The sequence below is a fragment of the Pinus tabuliformis genome, chromosome 6 (assembly GCF_031772625.1).
Source record: "Pinus tabuliformis cultivar Carrire ecotype Pingquan chromosome 6, CPIR1, whole genome shotgun sequence".
In the NCBI taxonomy this organism is placed as follows: Eukaryota; Viridiplantae; Streptophyta; class Pinopsida; order Pinales; family Pinaceae; genus Pinus; species Pinus tabuliformis.
Window position 1 is genome coordinate 645,962,308 of NC_142292.1, and position 23,823 is coordinate 645,986,130.

The 23,823-nt window shown below is 39.8% G+C and overlaps 1 protein-coding gene across 3 annotated transcripts in view; it reads left to right on the plus strand.

The window, feature by feature from the left end:
- The window catches only part of LOC149260277 (peptidyl-prolyl cis-trans isomerase CYP38, chloroplastic-like), a 191,761-nt gene extending 169,984 nt beyond the window's left edge, over positions 1 to 21,777 (plus strand). For all 3 annotated transcript variants that reach the window (XM_089419973.1, XM_089419999.1, XM_089419981.1), the window contains 3 exons: positions 6 to 148; positions 20,922 to 20,993; positions 21,222 to 21,777. In XM_089419973.1, coding sequence (XP_089276099.1) covers positions 6 to 148; positions 20,922 to 20,993; positions 21,222 to 21,449 — 443 coding nt within the window. In that variant the 3' untranslated portion in view covers positions 21,450 to 21,777. The remainder of the gene's footprint in view (positions 1 to 5; positions 149 to 20,921; positions 20,994 to 21,221) is intronic.
- The last annotated feature ends 2,046 nt before the right edge of the window (positions 21,778 to 23,823 follow it).

Genomic DNA, 23,823 nt, shown 5'->3' on the forward strand with positions numbered 1-23,823 from the left:
TGCAGCTGATGGATCTGTAGTGAAAACTGGTGATCCTGAAGGACCAGCTGAGGGTTTTGTTGATCCAAGCACAGGCAAAATACGAACAATCCCACTTGAGGTCATGGTCGCTGGAGACAGGTCACCTATCTATGGAGAAACACTGCAGGTAATGCTTCTGGTGGTTGATGAATTTAACAATGTGTCAATGGGGTCTCTTTGAAAAATGTGTAACTAGGTTCGGTCTTCATATAGATGAAATGTACTTTTGATTCTTGAAAAGTGTAAAATGAAAGAAAAAAAAATTATTATTATTATTTTTTGAGCATGGGTTTCATGCTCAAGGTTTTTTATTTTATAGGTCAAGCACCCATTGAGTGCTTCTAGGGTTTGTCCTAGGTTAAGAAGTCAAAAGAGTCATTGTCATAAGTTGAAGACCCCATCGGGCACATTGTAGCTTGTAAAGAAGATTATTTTTGTCTTAAAAAGTGTCCAGATACCCTCTGGCAAGTTGGCCGAAGGGAAGAGCCACATCCACCCTTGAAGAGCCTATAAATAGAAGAGAACTCGTCCTACTTGAAGCACATTCACTCATCACTCATTCTAGCAAAGGAAGAGGAAGAAGAAGGCAGCGAAGGAGAAGGAGGACGAAGGAGATTTGTGTTTGGGCTAATTTTCTCTCACACGTGCTAAGGAGAACTAGGGTTTCTACAACAAGACCTAGGGTTTCTATCTTCAAGTTCAATCTTGGAGAAAAAGAGACAAGTAGGTCAAGCGAAGCTCACCAAGGGTAATCCTCATGCTCCTAAAGTGAAAGAAAGTCAAGTGAAGGTCAAAGGAGGGCTCAGAAGGTAGATCAAAGCTCACACGTGTGGCAGCAACAATTGCTGGGGGGCTGAAATTTCAGATATGCAGTGGAGGCCGAAATTTTGCAGCTGGAGGTCGAATAAGTGCTACTAGAAGAGATTTGATTGGGTTTGATAGGATCAAGGTTAGCACATCATTCGAAGAGGTTGGTCCTGGTCTTGGAGGGTTCTGAAGTCAGTCTTAAGCAACGTTGCACGAAGCAGGGACGAAGCGGGGACGTGGAAGCATCATTTCCAAAAAATCTAGGAAGCGAAGCATCTCGGAAGCGTCTACTATATATATATATATATTTATATTTTTTTTGCATTTATATTAATAAAACATCCCAAATACCAAATTAGTCGTAGAAGACATGAAAACATGCATATTTTTACATAAATCAAGATAGATATGGCATCCATGATTCCATTGTACATCAATGACTAATTATTCGAGCATCACCCTCTAGATTCTAGCAATTACAAACATACATCAAATTTTTAAGCATACTATAAAACATAAAACATTTAGAAGATAAAATCATCAAACATTCAAGTAACTTATCTAGCAAGTGAGCAACTGTCAACATTAGTCATGTCCAAAATTCAAATAATAATGTTTACAAAATAGGCCACTTGGCCACCACCAAGACTCAAGTACACACTGAACTAGGAAGAGTAAGACAAAAAAGTTCAAATTCACAACAAGCCTACAAGTCTAATCTATGACAAAAGTAGTAAATTGTGAATATATCTACTAATCTCTCCTCCTTCCACCACGAACAATACATGGCGGTGGGCCTCCACATGGTGGCAATGAAGAAGATGGTGGTTGTGGAAGTTGTGGCACTGAAACTGATGAAGATGAAGCCCTTGTTGTTGGTGTTGAAGCATGGAACCTGGGAACCAAGGGACTAGATGGGGGTGGCATCTCAACTCGATCATCATCATCCTGGATAAGAGCATCCTCTAATTGCTCTAATCGCAACACTCCATCCTCCAAATTGGGATCCTCTGGATTTTTGTCCCAAACCTTAAGGTCTTTATTAGTCTTTGCATCATCACAGTAATGGGACAACAATCGCAAGTTGTTGTGAACATAAAACAAGCTCTCTGCTCGCTCTAAATTTAACTCGTTCCTTTTAACACTTTGGATGAAAAAATAAGAGCTCCAACACATCTCTGTAGAAGAAGTGTTTACCACTTGTGATAGCACTTGCAATGCCAAAGTATGTGGAAGTGGAGTAGCACCTCAATGCCTGTTCCACCACTCAAGAGAAGAAAAAGTCTCTCGATCTCTAATTGCATGCACGCTCCAAAATGGACCAGTGCTAAGGGTATAGTTGCTCAGCGGTTTCCGTACCATGGCATCCTCCTCCTCATTGGGGACTAAGCTATCCAATGCTCTCATATAACTAGATGGAACCTCTGGATCTAGGTGTGGTTTTCTCCTGCTCCCCCCCAGGTGTTGGTGTTGAAAGCCATGATGGATGATGTTGATTTGTGGTAGCATCGGATGTGCTCTAGCCATGAAAATTGGCGAAGAGGCTAAAGAATATGAGATCTCCAAAACCTAGAAATCGTTTGGAGAAATTCTACTCGGATGAGGAGATATTAAAATGATTAATATTTTTAATGGGGTCCTAAGTATAAACTTAGGAAAATTAAAATATTAATGTCTATTAATATAATTTTGGATTAAAAGGTTCCAAGAGACGAGGATAAATCCAAATCTAATCTTAGTTGTTGATTAGGGAATTAATCTCGACCGTTGAAGACTCAACTGGAAAAGTATAAGAGGAGGCTTGAGGGTCAGTTGGAGACACACCAAATTGATCAGTCAGTTCGATTTTCTGGAGCGGGGTTTTGCTAAGAGAATCGAGCTAGTGATCTGTTGCAGCGAGGGGCAGTTCGGCACAAGGCCGAGAATACATAGCAGAGAGGCAGAGATAGTGCTAGAGAGACAGCGCAGAGCCTGGAAAGGCTGCGCAGAGGCAACTGGGAGATACACAGAGGTTGAAGAGGCCAACGTGAGTGACGCAGAGGGTCTAAGGGCTGACGCAGAGAGCCAATGCGCTGACGCAAAGGCTTCAGTAGTTGCATAGAGGCTTTAGTAGTTGCGCAGAGGCTAGTAGAGCTGATGCACGACCAAGAGGCAGTGCCATAAGAATTTTCGTGGGGCAGACTGAGTGCTAGTGAGCTTGGAATGGTGACGTAGTCCCTGTAGAGTGACATAGAGCAACAAAGAAGCTTGGAGCAGCTTTCGCTGTCCAGCTAAGGAGCTGCAATTGTTGCTGTGGGATCTTTCATTCGGTGATTGATCAACTGAAATATCTATCTCCGAGGAGAGGTACTACTGCCGAGGGCATTCTCTGTTGGGTGAGCCATTTCTGGCACCCTAAATGTATTCAGAAACTACATAATAATAAAACACTCATATCTGCTGCATCGATTTTCCCGCATTGGGTTTTTCTGGGGACAATTGTCCAAAAATAACGGTGTCCCTTGTGTGTTTATCTCAGTTATTTCAGTTGTTGATCTGTATGTGAGTTAAGGCCGCATTTGTGTTTATTTCAATATTTATATTTATAAATAACTTGTTAATGGAATAAACAAGTAGGAGAAATTAAACCAGATAATGCAGTTGGGATTTCTAACGTGTCAGACTTAGAAATTTCAACATGGTACCAGAGCGTTGCAGATCACAAGAGGACTAAAGGCACCAACAGTAATATGAAGAATTTGCAGTAATAGCAGCTGTCCCGAGAGACAACATTGTTCCAGAGCAGAAGCATCAGAGAAGATGTGACGTAAAGGACCTGTGTCATCATTTCGAGCCAAGAGGAGGGTCAGTGCAGAGGCAGAGAGGAGCAGATCAGACGTACGCAGTGCCCAGTCATCTTTCTTAGCTAGGAAGGATCGACGCTATGGCCAGGAGGAGCAGATTCTGTCGTTGCTGAGATTGCGCAGAGCCTGAAAGGCTCAGTTGCTTGAGTTGCTAGAGCTTGGGGAGCTGTGGGCAGATTGTGATTGAGAAGTTGGTGGGGTGCTGTTTCTGTCGGTGCAAAACGATACCTAAGGGGATAGGTCACAAAACCAAGGTAGAGGGAGTCATTACTTTGATGGATTTCTAGCCAAGAAATCCAGATCTGAGTTGCAGTTGCAAGGAGGATTGGAGAGGAGCTGTTCGACATTTGGCGGGAGGATTTCCAGTAGGGAAATCAGGATTTAGAGGGAGTCCAGAAGAGGAGCTGAAATAGCAGTGAACAGACTAAGGGATCAGGACAGGTGGGATGGGGCTTCCAACTTTGTCATTTGGAAGGCCAGGATCTTGGCAGTCCTGGATCGACATCGCATCAAGGACTTTGCCTTGAGAACCGTGGCTATCCCAGTCGACCCAACTGAAAATGAGAAGTATGAGGATGCAATGGCGAGGGTGAAGTGCATGATCCTTGACGGGGTCAAAGATCATGTCGTACCGCATATTGCTGAAAAGAACACAACAAAGGAGATGTGGGATACTTTGATGACCTTGTATTAGGGCACTTCCGTGTAGCATAAGATGCTATTGGAGAATCAACTATGGCCGTATCTGATATAGAAGGGAGAGCATATAGATCCGTTCCTCCTCAAATTGGAGGAGATTCATGACCAACTTACTTCCATAGGGTCTACACCGAATCCTGAGTTCATGGTGAGGACCACCCTAAATACAGTCTCCGAGGAGTGGGAGACATTTGTCCAAGGCATTTTGGGCAGAGCTACTCTTCCATGATGGGAGGAGATGTGGGTAGTTCTTCGCCAAGAAGAGATCAGGAGGTTGACCAAGGCGGGGGAGTAGTGGCAAGGGAAGTCGAATCAAGAAAGAGGAGGAGGATGCGGCTCTAGCATCTGCAGGACAACAAGGGAAGAGGAAGAAGAAGGACATCTCCAAGGTGAAGTGCTTCCATTGTGCAGAGCTGGGACATTATGCATCCCAGTGTCCTAGGGAGAGGCTTCCAACTCCAAGGAAGCTCCAGCTAAGGCGCAGAAAGAGGTCGAGACCGATGATGATTGTGCCATGAGTGCTTATGCACCTCTAGAAAAGAGGTGGGGAGACATCAAGCTGTAGTCAAGAGGACTACATACGAGGGCCAGGATACTTGAGGTGCCTGAACTCTTGGATGATATCCGGCTACGGGAGCCCTTAACGACAGTAGCAGGTGTGACAGGGGTCGGCTGGAGCAAAGTGTAGTGGAGCAGTAAGGTAGTGATTGGGTGCAGAAATCTGAGGCAGCGCAGTGAAGGTTGCAGCAGTGCGAGAGGCACAAAGGTGTATGCAACAACGCAGTAGCAACAGAGGGTGCTTAGAATAGCAGTAGAGTCAGCTTCAGCATCATGAGGCTTCCAGACTGACTAGGATGTTAGAGTTTGGGGGAAGTCAGTTACCTACTTCTTGGTAACTGTGTTGCAGTGTAGCAGTTAGCAGTGGCAGTGCTAGAGGCAACATGTTGAGAGGTCGCTATAGTACAGATGTAGCAGTGGCAATGGCAGTGTCATGGGAAATAGTACAGGAAGTAGTAGTGCAGTGAATGTAGGGCAGCAGGCTTAGCATCAACACAGGTACCGGTGCGGAGGATGAGTGTGATGTTTCAGTGATGGAGCATTACTAGAGCACATTCCTCGCTAAGAGGGAGTGTTGATTTGTGGTAGCATCGGATGTGATCTAGCCATGAAAATTGGTGGAGAGGCTAAAGCACATGGGATCTCCAAAACCTAGAAATCGTTTGGAGAAATTCTACCTGCATGAGGAGATATTAAAATGATTAATATTTTTAATTGGATTCTAAGTATAAACTTAGAAAAATTAAAATATTAATGTGTATTAATATAATTTTGGGTTAGAAGGTTCCAAGGGACGAGGATCAAGCCGAATCTAATCTTAGTTGTTGATTAGGGACTTAATCTTGGCCGTTGAAGACTCAATAGGAAAAGTATAAGAGGAGGCTTGAGATTCAGTTGGAGACACACCAAATTGATTAGTCAGTTCGATTTTCTGGAGCCGGGTTTTGCTAAGAGAATCGAGCTAGTGATTTATTGCAGCAAGGGGCAGTTCGGCACGAGGCTGAGAATACATAGCAGAGAGCAAAGATAGTGCCAGAGAGATAGTGCAGAGCCTAGAGAGGCTGACACATAGGCAACTGGGATACACAGAGGTTGAAGAGGCCAGCGTGGGTGATGTAGAGGGTCTGAGGGCTGACACAGAGAGCCAAGGGGCTGACGCAGATGCTTTAGTACTTGTGCAAAGGCTAGTAGAGCTGACGTAGGGCCAAGAGGCAACACCAAAAGAATTTTCATGGGACAGACTGAGTGCTAGTGAGCCTGGAAGGTGATGTAGTCCCTGCAGAGTGACGCAAAGCAAAAAAGAAGCTTGGAGCAGCTTTCGCTGTCCAGCTAAGGAGCTGCAATTGTTGCGGTGGAATTGTTCATCCGGTCATTGATCAATCGGAATATCTGTCTCCGAGGAGAGGTACTACTGTCGAGGGCATTCTCTGTTGGGTGAGCTATTTCTGGCACCCTAGATGTATTCAGAAACTGCATAATAATAAAACCCTCATATCCGCTGCACTTGTTTTCCCGCATTGGGTTTTTCCGGGGACGATTGTCCAAAAAGAACAGTGTCCCTTGTGTGTTTGTCTCAAATATTTCAGTTGCTGATTTGTATATGAGTTAAGGTTGCATTTGTGTTTATTTCAGTATTTATATTTATAAATAACTTGTTATTGGAATAAACAAGTAGGAGAAATTAAACCAGATAATGCAGTAAGGATTTCTAACGTGTCAGAGTTAGAAATTTCAACAGATGATAGTATTTAGGTGTCAGAACATATGCTAAGGCATGCAATGGAGCGTTTAGCATATCCCATCGTTTTTCCACCTCTACACAAATATAATTGTACAAGGTGATATCTCTAGGCTCAACAATGTCTTTAATCTGCCCCAACATGCTATCCATTTGCTCTTACACCTCCCCAATTATTGGCCGATCTGAATCTACAAACTTGATCATTTAATAAATTGGTTTGGTGAACTGCAAAACATATTTAATCCATGACCAAAAGAACATGTCAAGAATAATGTCCTTGGATACATTAGCACCATCTCTATCAATGTTAATTTCCTCCCATGATTCAGAGGCCACCATATTAGTTAAAACTTGTCTCACGTTCACTAGCTACCTAAAGTGAGGTAATAACTTGCAAATCTTGTTTTTGCAAGTTTAAGCAACTGCAACTTGGAGTAAGTGCCATAAAAGTAGTTTACGCTTGTATGCCCTGTGATAAATTTAATGAGTTGCTTCCCTCTCTTGTAAATCTCATTAATCCATCCACATTCTTTATGCTTCACAATATCATGCATCAAAAGGTTCAATGTGTGCACTAAGCATCCAAACCAAAAGATGTGTGGTTGAGTACATTCAATAACTATTCCTGTTGCCTTACAATTTGCTGCATTATTAGTGATCACTTGAACCACATTGTTAGGACCAACATCTTTGATTGATTGCAATAGGAGATTTGCAATGTTTTGGGAAGTTGCACTGGTGAAGGAGTCATGACATGTAATAAATACTGCACCACTAACAGAAACACCAAGAACATTTATCAAATGTTGGTTTCTAATATTTGTCCACCCATTTGATACAATGGATACCCCACAATACACCCACTCATTTGTAAAACGTGTCAAAGCTCTTTGAACCCTTGCTTTTTCTCTTTCTAATAACACTATTCTAGCTTTCTCATAGTTGGGGATCTTGTATCCTTTTGGGGCTTCATTGATGGCCTTAACCATATCATGCCAATAGGGAGACCGAAGCACATTGAATGGTACACCGCAAGCACGAAGAAATGAAACTATCTTTCCATCCACATCATCCCTCCCAACAACATTAAGGAAATCCCCTATTGTTCTACCTCCAGAGGTTGCAAAAGTACCATGAGGAGATGAGCTACCAAATCTAGAGGTTGCACTTGATTTAGACTAAGTTTTCTGTTTCTTGTTTTTGTTGTTGTGCAACCTCCTCTATTTGGATGTATTTTCTTCTTTGTTCAGTTGAAACATTTGGGCAAATTTGTATCCCCATGACACCCTTTTTCTCATCACTGTACAACACCCTCCAAAGATGCCTCTTCACACGGGTATATGAACCATTATATGGTTTTCCTCCATGACAACCATGAGGGCACAAAAACGTGTAGCTTCCACCACCTTTTCCCCCTTCAAGTTTGGTCACATAGTTCCATAAGGGTGTCAATGTAGCTTTCCCCTCTAGTGTTTCAATGTTCTCTTCAGGTTCATCCCCTTCCTCTTCAAATCCTTCCTCCTCATCATACACTGGTTCACTCATATGGGGACCACTATCCTCTTGTTCTTCTTCCCTTCTATTCCTACTCCTCCCTTGCTATCATGAAAATAAAAAATGGAATGATACATAGAACTCAGAAGAAAACCATCTTGGAATATGAATATAGGTGGTGGACAACCTGTAATTAAATGAGCAAGAAGAAAGAATGGGAAAGAGTAGGAGAGGGAGGAGAAAAAATACAAAAAACAATGACAAAAAAATGAGGGAGTTTGGGGTTTTCACTCACCTTTTCATCTCTTGTAGATGGAAGCCCTTCTTTACTCCTCCAAGTTCCTCCTCCTTCAATGCTCCTAGCTCCTCCTTCTTCACTCCTCCAAGCTCTCCTCAAGTCTCTCTTCTCCAAGCTTTCTTCTCCTCTCTTCTCCAGGCTCTCCTCAAGCCTCTCTTCTCCAAGCTTTCTTCTGCTCTCTTTCTCCTCTCTTCTCCAAGCTCTCCAAAAATACAAGAGTGAGGAAATGAGAGGAGAAATAGAGTTTTATTCCCTTCATTATTTTCCCTAACCCAAGTTAAACCCACCCCAACCACAATTAAACAAAAATAAAAATAAAAAATGAGTATTGTGGATTTGCCTGGCAGCCCACGGAATTGGTCGGGATCTGCCCGGAGTTGGCTCCGATCCGCGGTGGATCCACCGAGTGATTCGGCTCCGGAGCCGTGTCTTGGGCGTACGGGAACAAAGATTGGGTCGGACGGTTCCCATAGACCAAAAATCGTTTTTTCGGCCCAATCCACGGTTCTGGATTTTCGAGCTGTGGTTCCGGGGCCAAATCACCCACGGATCTGTATGGGCCGCGAATTTGGGCTTTGATCTGGACAGGGGGCGGGGGATTTCATGCAACACTGGTCTTTTAAGGTCTTGGAATTCGTCAATCGAAGAACCTATAAGGAAGAGAAGAGATTTTCTGGTTTTACTCTCAAGTGGAGAGGTTTTGGCCATGACTTGCAGCCTATATTTTGTGTTCTTGTTCTTGTTTTGGTAGCTATTTGATGATTCACACATATAATAATAAATAACAAAGCTAATAAGTAAAAGGGCATCACAAGCAGTTATCAAGTAAAGAGAAATCTATATAATCATTGCCCTTTTGATTTCTCAACATGGTATCAGAGCTAAGGTTGACTAAGGGCATTATGAAGATCTCCACTACATTGAAGAAGCTCATCAAAAAGTGTTCAAAGGTAGCAAGCTATATCAAGAAAAGCATCAAGGAAGCATGGAATCTCCTATTCACTACAAAGGAGGAAGCAATCAAGGCAAAAGATGAAGGTATATTCTTGGCACTCACTGGCACATTCCAAGATGAGAGCATTTGGGTAATTGATAGCGGTGCACCTAGGCACATGACTGGTCATGATAAACAATTGAAGACATTATCAAAGGGAAAATATTCTTACGCAGTGGAACTTGGAGATAATAAGAGCTATCTCATAAGAGGAATTGGATCAACCTCCATAGAGCTGGAAAATGGAAGCAACATTCACCTCAACAACATCCTATTTGTTCCAGGTTTGCATAAGAACTTACTTTCCATTTCAAGTCTAGAAGATAAGGGTGATAGAGTAGCTTTCATTGATGGAAAGGTTGTAGTATGGAGTAAAAACTCAAGCATAGAGAATGCTAGAGTAATTGGTATCTGAGAAGGAAGACTCTACAGGTTGATATCTCCTCTAGCACAAGCTTTGGTTCACATTGAAATCAGCCTGTGTGAACTATGGCATAGAAGATTTGGTCATCTTCATTTCAAAATCCTTCCAACTCTAAGCTCCATAGTAGATGGAATCCCTGAATTAAAAGAAGATCACGAAGGAGTATGTAAGGGATGTGCATTGGGTAAGAATACCAAGAGACCATTTGGAAGCAGTGCTTCACGGTCAAAAGAAATCTTGGATCTCATTCACTCTGATGTATGTGGCCCTATGACTCCTAAATCTCTTGGAGGTCATCTATATTATGTCACATTTATAGATGATCATTCAAGAAAGACCTAGGTTTACTTAATGAAAACCAAGGACATAGTCATTACAAAATGTCAAGAATTCAAAGCTGAAGTAGAGAACCTTACAAAAAGAAGAATAGATACTAAGATCCGATAATGAAGGAGAGAATACATCATCCAAGGAAATTATAGTCTTTTGTAAGGAATTTGGGATTAAGAGGGAGTTGATAGTCCCATATAATCCCGAACAAAATGGAGTTGCAAAACGAAAGAACCGATCCATTGAAGAAAATGTAAAGGCAATGTTATATGATCAAGATCTACCAAAAATTTTGTGGGGTGAAGCCATGAAGACAACAATATATATTCAAAATTGAAGTCCCCATAGGCCACTAGACAACAGGACTCCCGAAGAAGTATTCACTAGGAAGAAACCAACTGTAGAACATCTCTGCATCTTTGGGTGTCCCATATATATTCATATACCAAGGACAAAAGAAAGAAGCTAGATCCATTAGACATGAGAGGAACATTTGTTGGCTACAACAACTTCTCTAAGGCTTATAGGATCTACATAAAGGAAGGACACCATATAGAAGTAAGTCGAGATGTCATATTTGACGAGAGTATTGCATTCAAGAATTCTAAGGAACTTCCCATGGAATTTGATGACGAAAAACTTCCAGTATTTGAAGAAGAAGTTAACAGGGAAGAAGAAGAATCTCATCATGAAGATGAAGGTACCAATGAACCCATCCAACTTGTGGTCCTCCCCGAATCAAGAAAGAGACCTAACTGGTTGAAATCTACACTACTTGATGCATAAGGACATGGGGTAGCGAAAGGCTCATTTAGAGAAAGCAAGAAACCCAAGAGATATTTTGGGTATGCTGCATACATGACAAAACTAATAGAAGCAGGGCCATCCACCTTTGAAGAGGTTATCAATCTGATGCAGGAAGAACCCGCGATACCGACAGTATGCATATAAAATGCAAAATCTGATCTGTCCCAGGAGTTTCTATGACCTGCTTGGTCAAACCTTCATAAGCTAAGGTTTAAGGCCCCTTCATTTAAACTCATGCGGAGACATTTCATTAGACTTTCTATCGGGACTTTATAACTCAACCCTTCATCATTTTCGTGAAATCAACCCTTCATCCTTTATGGAAACTTCGGTTAATTCTATAATCACGCATGTTAACCAAAGCCCACTATACAGGTCAACTCACCCTTTATCCCGAAACCTTTCAACTCAATAGAATATGCTTTCGAAACTCCCAACTTGTGATATGCGATGATCCTTTTCCACCGTTGATTTCGTCCATCAGATCAACGACCGTTGCAATATCGCATCACACCATCATGTGCTTTCATCACCTCCCGCAAGCGACGTGCGACAACACAATCGGACTTTAAATAAATTTAAAGCCGCGCCTATAACCTCTTCGGGTCCACTCTCCACAAATCTTTTCGCTTTAATCTCCACCGTCGATCTTACCCTCGATTCGACAGCTGCACTTTTTCCCGATCAACAAACTAACCTGACACTTTATGATTGTTGATCAAAATCTGCTTGATCCGACGGTCCACAGTGATATCGAGTGGATCACTTGCACGACATTTAACGCCTTTACGGAGCCAATGAGAGTTAAAAGCCCTCGATCTATAAAAGTTCGGGTCCGCCCTTGCAGTTAAAGCTCGATCCCTTTACGGCTCGATATTCGTTGGATGACGAGGCTCTTAAATCCTACGATCTGCGGCCCTTCAACTAACACGTAGTTATCAACCAGCTTAACCCCGCAGTTGACTATGATGTAAGCATTGACTTTTACAATCGACGACCAAGATTAATTGCGGGACTTCAATAGCGATCAGGCTTCCGTACGCTCTCTACCCCCACTATACTTTACTTTGGCTTTATGCTGCTTCTTCAATGGCTTTCTATGTTTTCGCTTCCTTCAGGGTTCTGGTCCTTCGTTGTTCTGCCACAACTCTCCCCTTAACTTAACTCCACTTGCGCCTTTATGCTCCTCTACCTTCACTATAACACTAAAAGCTTTCTCCTGTACTGTCGATGTGTACAAAGCCGTAACACAAGCTCTATGGTTCTCTCCTCAAACCTCTTGCTATCTAACAATTCTACCCAACACTTCTTTTGCTAGAATTGTTATCTCTAAGACAACTCTACCCACAATCGCAACTGTGGAGCTGCCTCAACAACTTCTACCCAACCGCAGTTGGAAGTTGTTCTGTTACTCTTCTCTGTATTTTGCCTCTGATTCTTCCGAAATCCACCTGCATATATATATGATACAGAATCTCTAATTCACACACAAATTACAATTAACTTACTCCATACACACACATAACTCAGAATTGAGTTGTTTGTATTAATAAACATGTATTTACACAGGAACTCTTTCCTTGGCCTGATCTTCTGTATTAGTGGCCTTTGTTCCTCTCCTGCCCGTAGGCTTACAGTCTGATTGACTGACTCCTCTAACTACTCACTATCTACTCCTCTAACCACTGACTCTTTATGCCTTTTAGACTTACATTTATACGAAAGGTTTTGTTGAACTAATTCTGGTTCAGATCTTTAATCTGCTGAACTAAATCCTAAATATCCTCTAAGTCCACTTTTGACTCCTACTTGTCCCTAAGAATCCTCTCTAGATCCCCGGATCATGAAACCACTTTCTAGTTCAAAACTTACAATTGATTTCTAACTCTCTCGTCATCATTAATCACCCATGTTCTCTTACATTCGAGAGCATTTACAAATATCCTCACAATATCTAATTAATTCCTATTCTAATCACTCAAAACATTAATGATTACATACATAGGAATCCAACTTCCTTGAAAACACAAGACCCCCTAAGTCAACTAGACTATGATGAAATTGTTGAGCTGAATGCTCCTGCATCAGACTCCCAAGGTTAAAATAATCATGATCTCCTGATCATGTGCTTTTGTCCTTTGTCTCCCTGGATCCCATACTTTGTTCTGTAATTTGCCTTTGGTTGTTGATGTTGTTTGTTGTTGTTCTCTAGATATCCACACTTTATGCTGCATTTCTCCACTAGCTATGCTTTCACAGTGTGCTACTGTCTTTCTCTTTCTGCTACTCCTTGGTCTTCTTACTGCTGTTTTCTTTTGAGGCACCTTCATCATCAATCTTATTATTCTTTCAATATCTATGTCCAATTTATCCTTTGACTGATAATTACTTTGCCAATTGTTGTTGTACTCTGTCCACTCATCTTCAAACTGCTGTTTACTGTCTTCTCTTTGAAGTTGTTGGATCCTTACTACCGCCCTTTCATCCTTACCCTCTTGTTGCTGTCCAAACAACCTCTGTTCAATATCTGTAAATTTACTTTCAAAAAGTAAATTGTCCTCCAATTTCCTTTGTACTTGATTCCCTTCAAATACATCACTATGTTGTTCACTAGTTCCAACATATTTTCCTTCTCCTTCTCTTGCATATCCTTTGCAATCTTCATCAGGTTCTTTCTTCCCTACTGGTGCTTTCAACCATTTCTCCAGTAGCTCCAATTCTGTCTCCCATTCACTGATCCTTTAATGAAATTTTAGTCCTTCTTTATTGACTACCTCAACAGTTTCCCTAGTTATCTCCATTGTGCCTATCATCATGATGGAATGATGATCCTTTACTATGTTTTCAGCTAACATAGTCTCTTCTTTAAATTTGCCTTTAATCTTCTGCTGGTTACCTTCACTTTGTAGTTGTTGGTTTCTCTGTAACCCTTCTTCTCGAGTTATCCTTGTCTCATCATCTGCATTAATATTCTCCTGCATTTGTTCTTCATCAATAACATTAATCGATTTCATTAGATTACCTCTTTGAGACAATATTCCTTCATTCTTCATTAGAATAAGATCCTGATCTTTCATCTCTATGACAACTTTAAATGACTGTCTTCTCTCATTGAGTAACTCATCCATAGACTCTTCCTGCTGTATCCAGTCAAATTCTTCCTCTTTTGAGAAATTTTCTTTGTCACCTTTTACTTTTAGATCTTCATCTATTCTGAAGACATCTTCAAAAGGTTGCTTTTCTCCTGCAATACCTGCAATCATACACAAACTATCAGTTTTAAAATCATAAGACCTTGTGGTCTCACTTGATGCTTTAGTCATCATATCTCCTTGTTGTTCTGAATCCTTCATATGATTCATAATATCTTCTACAGATCTCCAGTCTTCACCTTCACTCAGAACTTTACCCTGTTCTGTTTCACAAATGGAAACTTCCATTCTCAACTCAGCTTCTCTGAGTTCGCCCACTAGGCTCTTCACTTGCCTTTGCCGTAGCCTTCTCTGTAACTTATGCGACTTCACTGGCTTTTTCTTCAAGACCCAACCTTGTCTTTGGTTTTCCTCTAGTATCATCCTTAATACATTGAGTTGTTTTTTCATCTCAACAATCTCTTTGTCAATTTCATCTTGACTCATCCTCTTGCCATTTACCTTGGCATTCTCTTTCTTCACTTTTCTTTTGCTGTGGTCTTCTTCAGAACCTCTATTATCTCTGTTATGACTATTAGTAGTCATCTTCTTCTCTATCTTCATGAGTTCCTCACTCACTTACTATGAGCTGCATTAAAGCCTCTGCAACAGCAAGTCCTCTCTGCTACCACTTACCTCACCAAGCTTTCCTCTGTACTTGGTCTTTTGGCAAGCACTTGGTTCTCTATTATCTGGAACCTCTTTTGAGCACTTCTCTTTGCTCCTTCTAGGTTTCAACTCATCTGCACCTTTTAAGAACACAACTGTGCTCTTGTACTTCAATCACAAATGAAATACTAGGTTCTGATCACCTCTTCTTTCACTCAGAAATTCTTACCATCTTTCTTCATCCCTTAGAAATTCTACCCACATTCTTTGTGGAATTGCATTTGTGAGCTACAACAATACCTCTGTAGTAACAAGTCTCCTTCTTGCTACATATGCCTCACTAAAATTTACTCCTCTGAGCTCAGTCTTTTAGCGTTTCTCTGGTTCTTTCCTCTGGAACCAATTGAGCACTCCTTGCTCTAGGTTGCTGCGATATTCTCACCTTCCTTCGCTGTCATCTATGTATCAATGTTATTCAAACCAAAGATCATTCCCAAGCTTTCAAAAGCTTGCTTCTCAGCTTCCTTCTGAGAACATTGTTATCCTCTTTGTCCAACCTTCAATTGGATTCTTCAGGTTCACTGCCACTTTTCATTCACTTTGTTCTTTAGAACACATATGGCTTTCCTTGTCTAGCTGCTTCTATCAATCTTTACTCTATGTTAAACTTGCAAAACTCAAACCAAAGTTAAATAAAACAATACCTACATGGCTTCACAAACAGTCTCCATCCATTCTTCACATTTGAGTGAACCTCCACTTTCCTCAAGAAAACAAACATCACTGTGTTTTCTTTATGCTTTTGCAATCTCTTCTTAAGAGTATCACTTACTCTCATCTTATGTCACGTCTTCTACTTATCAGATTCAAATAACTTGATCTCCTCTTTCTTTTGCAATCACACTTGTATTCTGTACAATTCTGCTTTAATTAAAAAGAGCTTTAACTAGCTCTGATACCACTTTGACGCAGGAAAAACCCGCGATACCCACAGTATGCATATAAAATGCATAATCTTATCTGTCCCAGGAGTTTCTATGACTTGCTTGGTCAAACCTTCATAAGCTAAGGTTTAAGGCCCCTTCATTTAAACTCATGCGGAGACATTTCATTAGACTTTCTATCGGGACTTTATAACTCAACCCTTCATCCTTTTCGCGAAACCAACCTTTCATCCTTTATGGCAACTTCGGTTAATTCTATAACTACGCATGTTAACCAAGGCCCACTATACGTGCCAGCTCATCCTTTATCGCAAAACCTTTCAACTCAATAGGATATACTTTCGGAACTCCCGACTTGCGATATGCGATGATCCTTTTCCACTGTTGATTTCGTCCATCAGATCAACGGCTGTCGCAATATCGCATCACGCCATCATGTGTTTTCATCGCCCCTCGCAAGCGATGTGTGACAACACAACTGGACTTTAAATAAATTTAAAGCCGCACCTATAACCTCTTTGTGTCCGCTCTCCACAAATCTTTTCGCTTTAATCTCCACCGTCGATCTTACCCTCGATCCGATGGCTGCACTTTTTCCGATCAACAAACTAACCTGACGCTTTATAACCGTTGATCAAGATCTGCTTGATCCGACAGTCCACAACGATATCGGGTGGATCACTTGCACGACATTTAACGCCTTTACGGAGCCGATGAGAATTATAAGCCCTCGATTTATAGAAGTTCGGGTCCACCCTTGCAGTTAAAGCTCGATCTCTTTATGGCCCGATATCCGTTGGATGACGAGGCTCTTAAATCCTATGATCTGCGGCCCTTCAACTAGCACACGGGTTATCAACCAGCTTAACCCCGCAGTTGACTGTGATGTAAGCATTGACTTTTACAATCGACGGCCAAGATTAATTGCGGGACTTCAATAGCAATCAGGCTTTCGTACACTCTCTACCCCCGCTACACTTTACTTTGGCTTTATGCTGTTTCTTCAATGGCTTTCTATGTTTTCACTTCCTTCAGGGTTCTGGTCCTTCGCTGTTCTGCCACAACTCTCCCCTTAATTTAACTCCACTCGCGCCTTTATGCTCCTCCACCTTCACTGTAACACTAAAGGCTTCCTCCTGTACTGTCGATGTGTACAAAGCCGTAACACAAGCTCTATGGTTCTCTCCTCGAACCTCTTGTTGACTAACAATTCTACCCAACACTTCTTTTGCTGGAATTGTTATCTCTAAGACAACTCTACCCACAATCGCAACTGTGGAGCTGCCTCAACAACTTCTACCCAACTGCAGTTGGAAGTTGTTCTATTACTCTTCTCTGTATTTCGCCTTTGATTCTGCCGAACTCCACCTGCATATATATACGATACAGAATCTCTAATTCACATACAGATTACAATTAACTTACTCCATACACACACATAACTCAAAATTGAGTTGTTTGTATTAATAAACATGTATTTACATAGGAACTCTTTCCTTGGCCTGATCTTCTGTATCAGTGGCCTTTGTTCCTCTCTTGCTCGTAGGCTTACAGTCTGACTGACTGACTCCTCTAACTACTCTCTATCTACTCCTCTAACTACTGACTCTTTATGCCTTTTAGGCTTACATTTATACAAAAGGTTCTGTTGAACTAATTCTGGTTCAGATCCTTAATCTGCTGAACTAAATCCTAAATATCCTCTAAGTCCACTTTTGACTCCTACTTATCCCTAAGAATCCTCTCTAGCTCCTCGAATCATGAAACCACTTTCTAGTCCAAGACTTACAATTGATTTCTAACTCTCTCGTCATCATTAATCACCCATGTTCTCTTACATTCGAGATCATTTACAAATATCCTCACAATATCTTAATTAATTCCTATTCTAATCACTCAAAACATTAATTATTACATACATAGGAATCCAACTTCCTTGAAAACAGAAGACCCCCTAAGTCAACTAGACTATGATGAAATTGTTGAGCTGAATGCTCCTGCATCACAATCATCAAGAATGGAAGGATGCAATGAATGAAGAATATCAATCTATAATGAAGAATGGAGTTTGGGAGATCGTACCTAGGCCCGAAGACAAATCTGTGGTAACTTAGAAGTGGATCTATAAGATCAAACATGCGGCAGATGGAAGTATAGATAAGTATAAGGCAAGATTTGTGGCTAGGGGCTTATCTCAACAAGAAGGCATTAGCTACGAAGAGACATTTGCTTCAAAAACAAGATATACAACGATTCGTTCATTTGTCTCTCTGGCAGCATTGATGGGATGGAACATCCACCAAATGGATGTCAAGGCTGCATTTTTGGATGGCACAATAGATGAGGAAGTCTATATAGAGCAACCCTTGGGATTTGAAGTTAAATACAGGAAGGCATATGTTTGTAGATTGAAGAAAGCATTATATGGTCTCAAGTAAGCACCAAGGGCATGGTATGCTAGAATGAAAGCATACTTACAATAGGCTTCACAGAAAGTTTTGCTGATCCGAACCTTTATATCAAGGTTGTAGATGGAGAACCTGTAATTATTCTTTTGTAGGTAGATGATCTTCTCTTGATAGGTGTAGAAGGTCGAATTGATGAATGTAAGAAGCAACCAACAAAAAAATTTGACATGAAGGATCTAGGGCTGATGCATTACTATTTGGGACTAGAAGTTTGGCAAGGACCTAATGAAATTTATCTGGGTCAAGGAAAGTACGTGATCAAGATGTTGAAGAGGTTTGACATGATGGATTGCAAACCTATGACCACTCCAATGATCACAAACTTGAAGAGACTAAGGAGTTCTGAATCGATCCCTGTGGATCCTTCCAAGTATAGACAACTGATTGGCTCACTGATGTACTTGGTGAATACTCGACCAAACATATGTTTTGCAGTAAACATTCTCAGTCAATTCCAAGTGGAGCCAAAGCATGATCATTGGATAGCAGCAAAACATATATTGATATATCTGTGAGGAACTATCCACTACTGCCTAAAATATGATAGGAGGAATGATGTCCTCCTAATTGGATATATAGATTCAGACTAGGGAGGCAACGAGCAAGATGGAAGAAGCACTGCGGGAGGATGTTTTAGTTGCTTTGAGTAGTGCTAGGGCTGAGTATGTTGCAACATGTGAAGTAAGCAAAGAAGCGGTTTGGTTAAGAAAGTTGCTATTCAACCTATTCAAACTTCAAAGGATCGATGGACCCTTCAGTGATACATTGTGACAACACCAGTTGTATACGATTGTTTGAAGACCCAATATTTCATGGAAAGACAAAGCATATAAACAACAAGTATCACTATATTCGGGAGCTAGTACAAAATGGTGTGTTGTAGCTATAGTATATCTCCACTGATGAGCAAGTCGCTGACATATTAACGAAATCTCTTCCTAACAAGAAGCTTGTGTACTTGAGAGACAAGCTTGGCTTGGTTGATATATCCTCTCTAGTTGAGAGGGAGATATAGGCACATCATTCTTGTCTTCACTTGGGAAGAAAGAATGGAGGATTGGGTAACCATCTGACATTCAATATTCTTTGAGGATGAGGTACGGGATCCAAGATAAGAGTAGTCGTGCACTGGTATTCTTTGAGGACTAGCTATCCAAGACAAGAATAGTCCAAAGAAGGTCATACTCGGTGAACACCTGTGTGGAGTATGCACCTTGAGAGACAATGATGATGGTGTCGATAAATCATTGGTCTCGCCAACATTGTGCTATGATCTTGTGGAGAGATAGAGCTGTTAGTCAATGCCTTGCTATGTGACAATGCTGGTTGATATGATGCTAGATAGATGGGTTATCAATCCGACTCTTCTTATGAGATCTCTTCAGATTGAGAATGTCCATGTACCATATATGAATACCTCCCTAGTTAAGAGGGAGTGTTGAAAAATGTGTAACTAGGTTCGGTCTTCATATAGATGAAATGTACTTTTGATTCTTGAAAAGTGTAAAATGAAAGAAAAAAAATATTATTATTATTTTTGGAGCACAGGTTCATGCTCAAGGTCTTTTATTTCATAGGTCAAGCACCCATTGAGTGCTTTTAGGGTTTGTCCTAGGCCAAGAAATCAAAAGAGTCATTGTCATAAGTTGAAGACCCCATCAGGCACATTGTAACTTGTAAAGAAAATTATTTTTGTCTTAAAAAGTGTCCAGATACCCTCCAAGACCAAGTTGGCTTGGCAGCTGGCAAGTCGGCCTAAAGGAAGAGCCACGTCCACCCTTGAAGAGCCTATAAATAGAAGAGAACTCGTCCTACTTGAAGCACATTCACTCACCACTCATTCTAGCAAAGGAAGAGGAAGAAGAAGGCAACGAAGGAGGAGGACGAAGGAGATTTGTGTTTGGGCTAATTTTCTCTCACACATGCTAAGGAGAACTAGGGTTTCTGCAACAAGACCTAGGGTTTCTATCTTCAAGTTCGATCTTGGAGAAAAGGAGACAAGTAGGTCAAGCGAAGGTCACCAAGGGTAATCCTCATGCTCTTGAAGTGAGGGAAAGTCAAGCGAAGGTCAAAGGAGGGCTAAGAAGGCAAATCAAAACTCACACGTGTGGCAGCAACAACTGCTTGGGGGGCCGAAATTTCAGATCTGTAGTGGAGGTCGAAATTTCTGCAGCTGGAGGTCGAAGAAGTGCTACTGGAAGAGATTTGACTGGGTTTGACAGGATCAAGGTTAGCACATCATCCAGAGAGGTTGGTCTTGGTCTTGGAGGGTTTTGAAGTCAGTCTTAAGGTCTTGGAATTTGTCAATTGAAGAATCTATAAGGAAGAGAAGGGATTTGTGGGTTTTCCTCTCAAGTGGAGAGGTTTTGGCCCTGGCTTGCAGCCTATATTCTGTGTTCTTGTTCTTCTTGTTTTGGTAGTTGTTTGATGATTCACACATATAATAATAAGTAACAAAGCTAATAAGTAAAAGGACATCACAAGCAGTTATCAAGTAAAGAGAAATCTATATAATCATTCCCCTTTTGATTTCTCAACAGTCTCCTCCGCTCACTGAGTCAGAAGTAAAATGTGTTTAGTGTATCAAGTGATCCATCCTTTACTTTTTGTCCTGTCAATGTTGCAAGGTCTAACATCAGCAGCTTGATAAATGTATTGCTTGATCTTACACTTGGTCCTTTTCTGCTTTGCAGGAGCTTGGTCGAAACAATGCTCGGATGAAGCTTCCTTTCAATGCACTTGGAACTATGGCTATGGCACGAGATGTGGGTTTCTTTCACACATATTTCTACTTATGATCTCAATTTACAATATATCACTCATATTTTTAGTTTCTGCATGTAAATGGTTGAAACACATTTTATGTTGCTGCTAGTACTTTAGTATTTGAAAGGTGTGGAATTCTATCTTATCTTTTATATACATGTATGCGAGCAAGATGATTAAAAAAAGGAAATCCAGTATTGACATAGATAAAGTTTGTTTGCAAGCAGGAACTGCAGGATAACTCTGCTTCCAGCCAAGTATTTTGGCTTCTCAAAGGAAGTGAAGTTACTCCCAGCAGATCTAATATCTTGGATGGAAGGTATTCAGTCTTTGGATATGTAACAGAAAACCAAGATTATCTAGCTGATCTGAAAGTTGGAGATGTGATTGAATCAGTGCGGGTTGTTTCGGGCATGGATAATCTCGTAAATCCAAGCTACAAGATTGTAGGCTGATTCTTGAATGGCAATTTGTTTTGCATAATGTATATATTCAGATCTGATATTCTGAAATGCATCTCCATGCCACGTGGATGTTTGCTCACAAGCAAATCTTATTTAGCATAATTTCTTAGCAAGCTAGCTGATTTGAGTTTTGGATAGATAGATCAAACCTGTCAAAATTGGGAGTAAGTTTTAGGTTAAATTTATAAATATTCTTCTAGGGGCCACTTTTTTTAAAGTCCATGTGATACACATGCGATCACAATGACTTTTACTTGATCTCAGATTTAACCATGTCAATTGAAAACTTTTGGATAAATTTGAATTTTGGAGATATCAACATACCTGCCAATAGCTTAAATGTTATGGTTGCCAAATGATATGTCTTTGAAATCAGAGGTCAAATGCTATGGTTTCCAAATGATATGTCTTTGAAATTGGAGGTCAATGAAAGCCAAAATTTTGATGCAAAGGCAAAGCAATGCTGACATTTGATGTGTTAAATGGGTTGGAGAACAGTTTGGAGTAGAATTTTCAGTTATTGTTTCAAACAAATTATTGAGAAAGCTTGAAAAATCATGTTTATCACATGCCATTAGCCTCGATGTGAACTGTTTATGTTATTATTATTATTTTCATGTAGTAAAATTAACAATATTTTTTTATTTCTAGTTCTAACTCAAAAACATAAATCTAAATTTACTCTAAAGCCAACTTGTATTTTTAAATTTTTTTAATGTAAATAGTTTTTTATTATTATTTAATATAATAGTATCTAATTCTATTGTTACAACATCCCCATATTAGACCATAAAGCACCTCTTGATGCAAAAAAAACCCTCCCCCATCCCAAAGCATAGGGTCAGATTGTACTTACGCTGGATGATACGAGTAAAGTGAAAGCTATCATGTTCTTCCTTTCTCAGAAAGAGTTATATGACAGGCAGAAAAAATGGAAAGGTAGGCACCTTGGCTTAAGAAATAACATCCTTAAGGTGCTAGCTTCCTTCCTCGTATTACGTATCCCGGTACTTCACTCCAGTAAGGGCTCCAATAAGGTTATGAGTTCGTGAGGGGTTGCAAATTAGACCTAGACAATTTACTTGGGTTTGGTAACATCTTATCAGTCCAGCTCAACTAGCACAAGGTCAGGTTGGGAGCTTCTAAACTGGTGTTGTTGATTAATACAAATCACCATTACATTAAAAAAAAATGCAACTAGTGCTATGGATTAATGCAAATCAATGTTACTTTAAAAAAAACCAAGGAGATAAAACTTGTCCAACTCCAACAAACATGATGTGGGACAAAAGTCAAATATGGTCAATGCCATTTGATGTTCATCACGATCATTGCTGTGAAAAAAATCACACAAATTTTGCTTACTAATTTTTCTCCACCAATTTGATCTGTTTATCATTACTTGTAAAATAAATAATAATCTAATTTTAAGATTACTGTTAAGCCATAAACCAAATTGATGTATAAAACTTTTTTATTTGTAGACAAGAGACCTATCTCCATACAGGAAACACATATTCTTAACTTTTAGACCCACTCATATTCTACTTTAAGTAAAATAAAGTGAAAAATAACTAAAATAAACATCATTCTTCGCAAATTCTATCTTAATATGATTTATTATATAAATACATTCTTGGTTTCCATCTATTTGAAATTTATTTATCCCAGACAATGCTCTTCATTACTTCCCAGACAATGCTCTTCATTACTTAAAAGTTCAGATATATACAAAACCACCTTTAATACTTATTGATGACTACGAATTATAATTTTAGAATTGACGCACATGGTGATACTTTCATGAAAACAATCCTTTTCTTCCTAAAGAAAAAAATAATATATGTAAACATACATATATATCGAAGCACTAGTTTGTTTTTAAATGAATTTTAGTTTTCCTTTTTTAACATAAAAAATATAACAAAAACTTAATTATAAATATAGGATTCAATGTTAGTCCGTAATTTGATTTTATTAATAGTCCTTATTAGCCTTGTATTTTTAATTTGATCTTGCTAATAACCCATTTCTGTGGATGTATTCAATATCATTTTTTGAATATAAGATCAACATCTTACATTATTTTATGTCTACCATTAACACAGTAAATTTATTTAATTTTATATATATATATATATATATATATATATTTTTTGAACATAGAATTATATTTGTTTTATTTTTTAAGACTTTTATATAGTGAAAATCAATATTTTCACCATCAAAATTAATAAGTATATAACTAAAATAGATTCAGAAAGTATAACAATTAAACAATTTTTTTTAATGTAAAGTTAGTACTTATAGACATGTGGAATGAAGTTATTGTCACCTATTATTACAAATTAAATTCATTTAACTT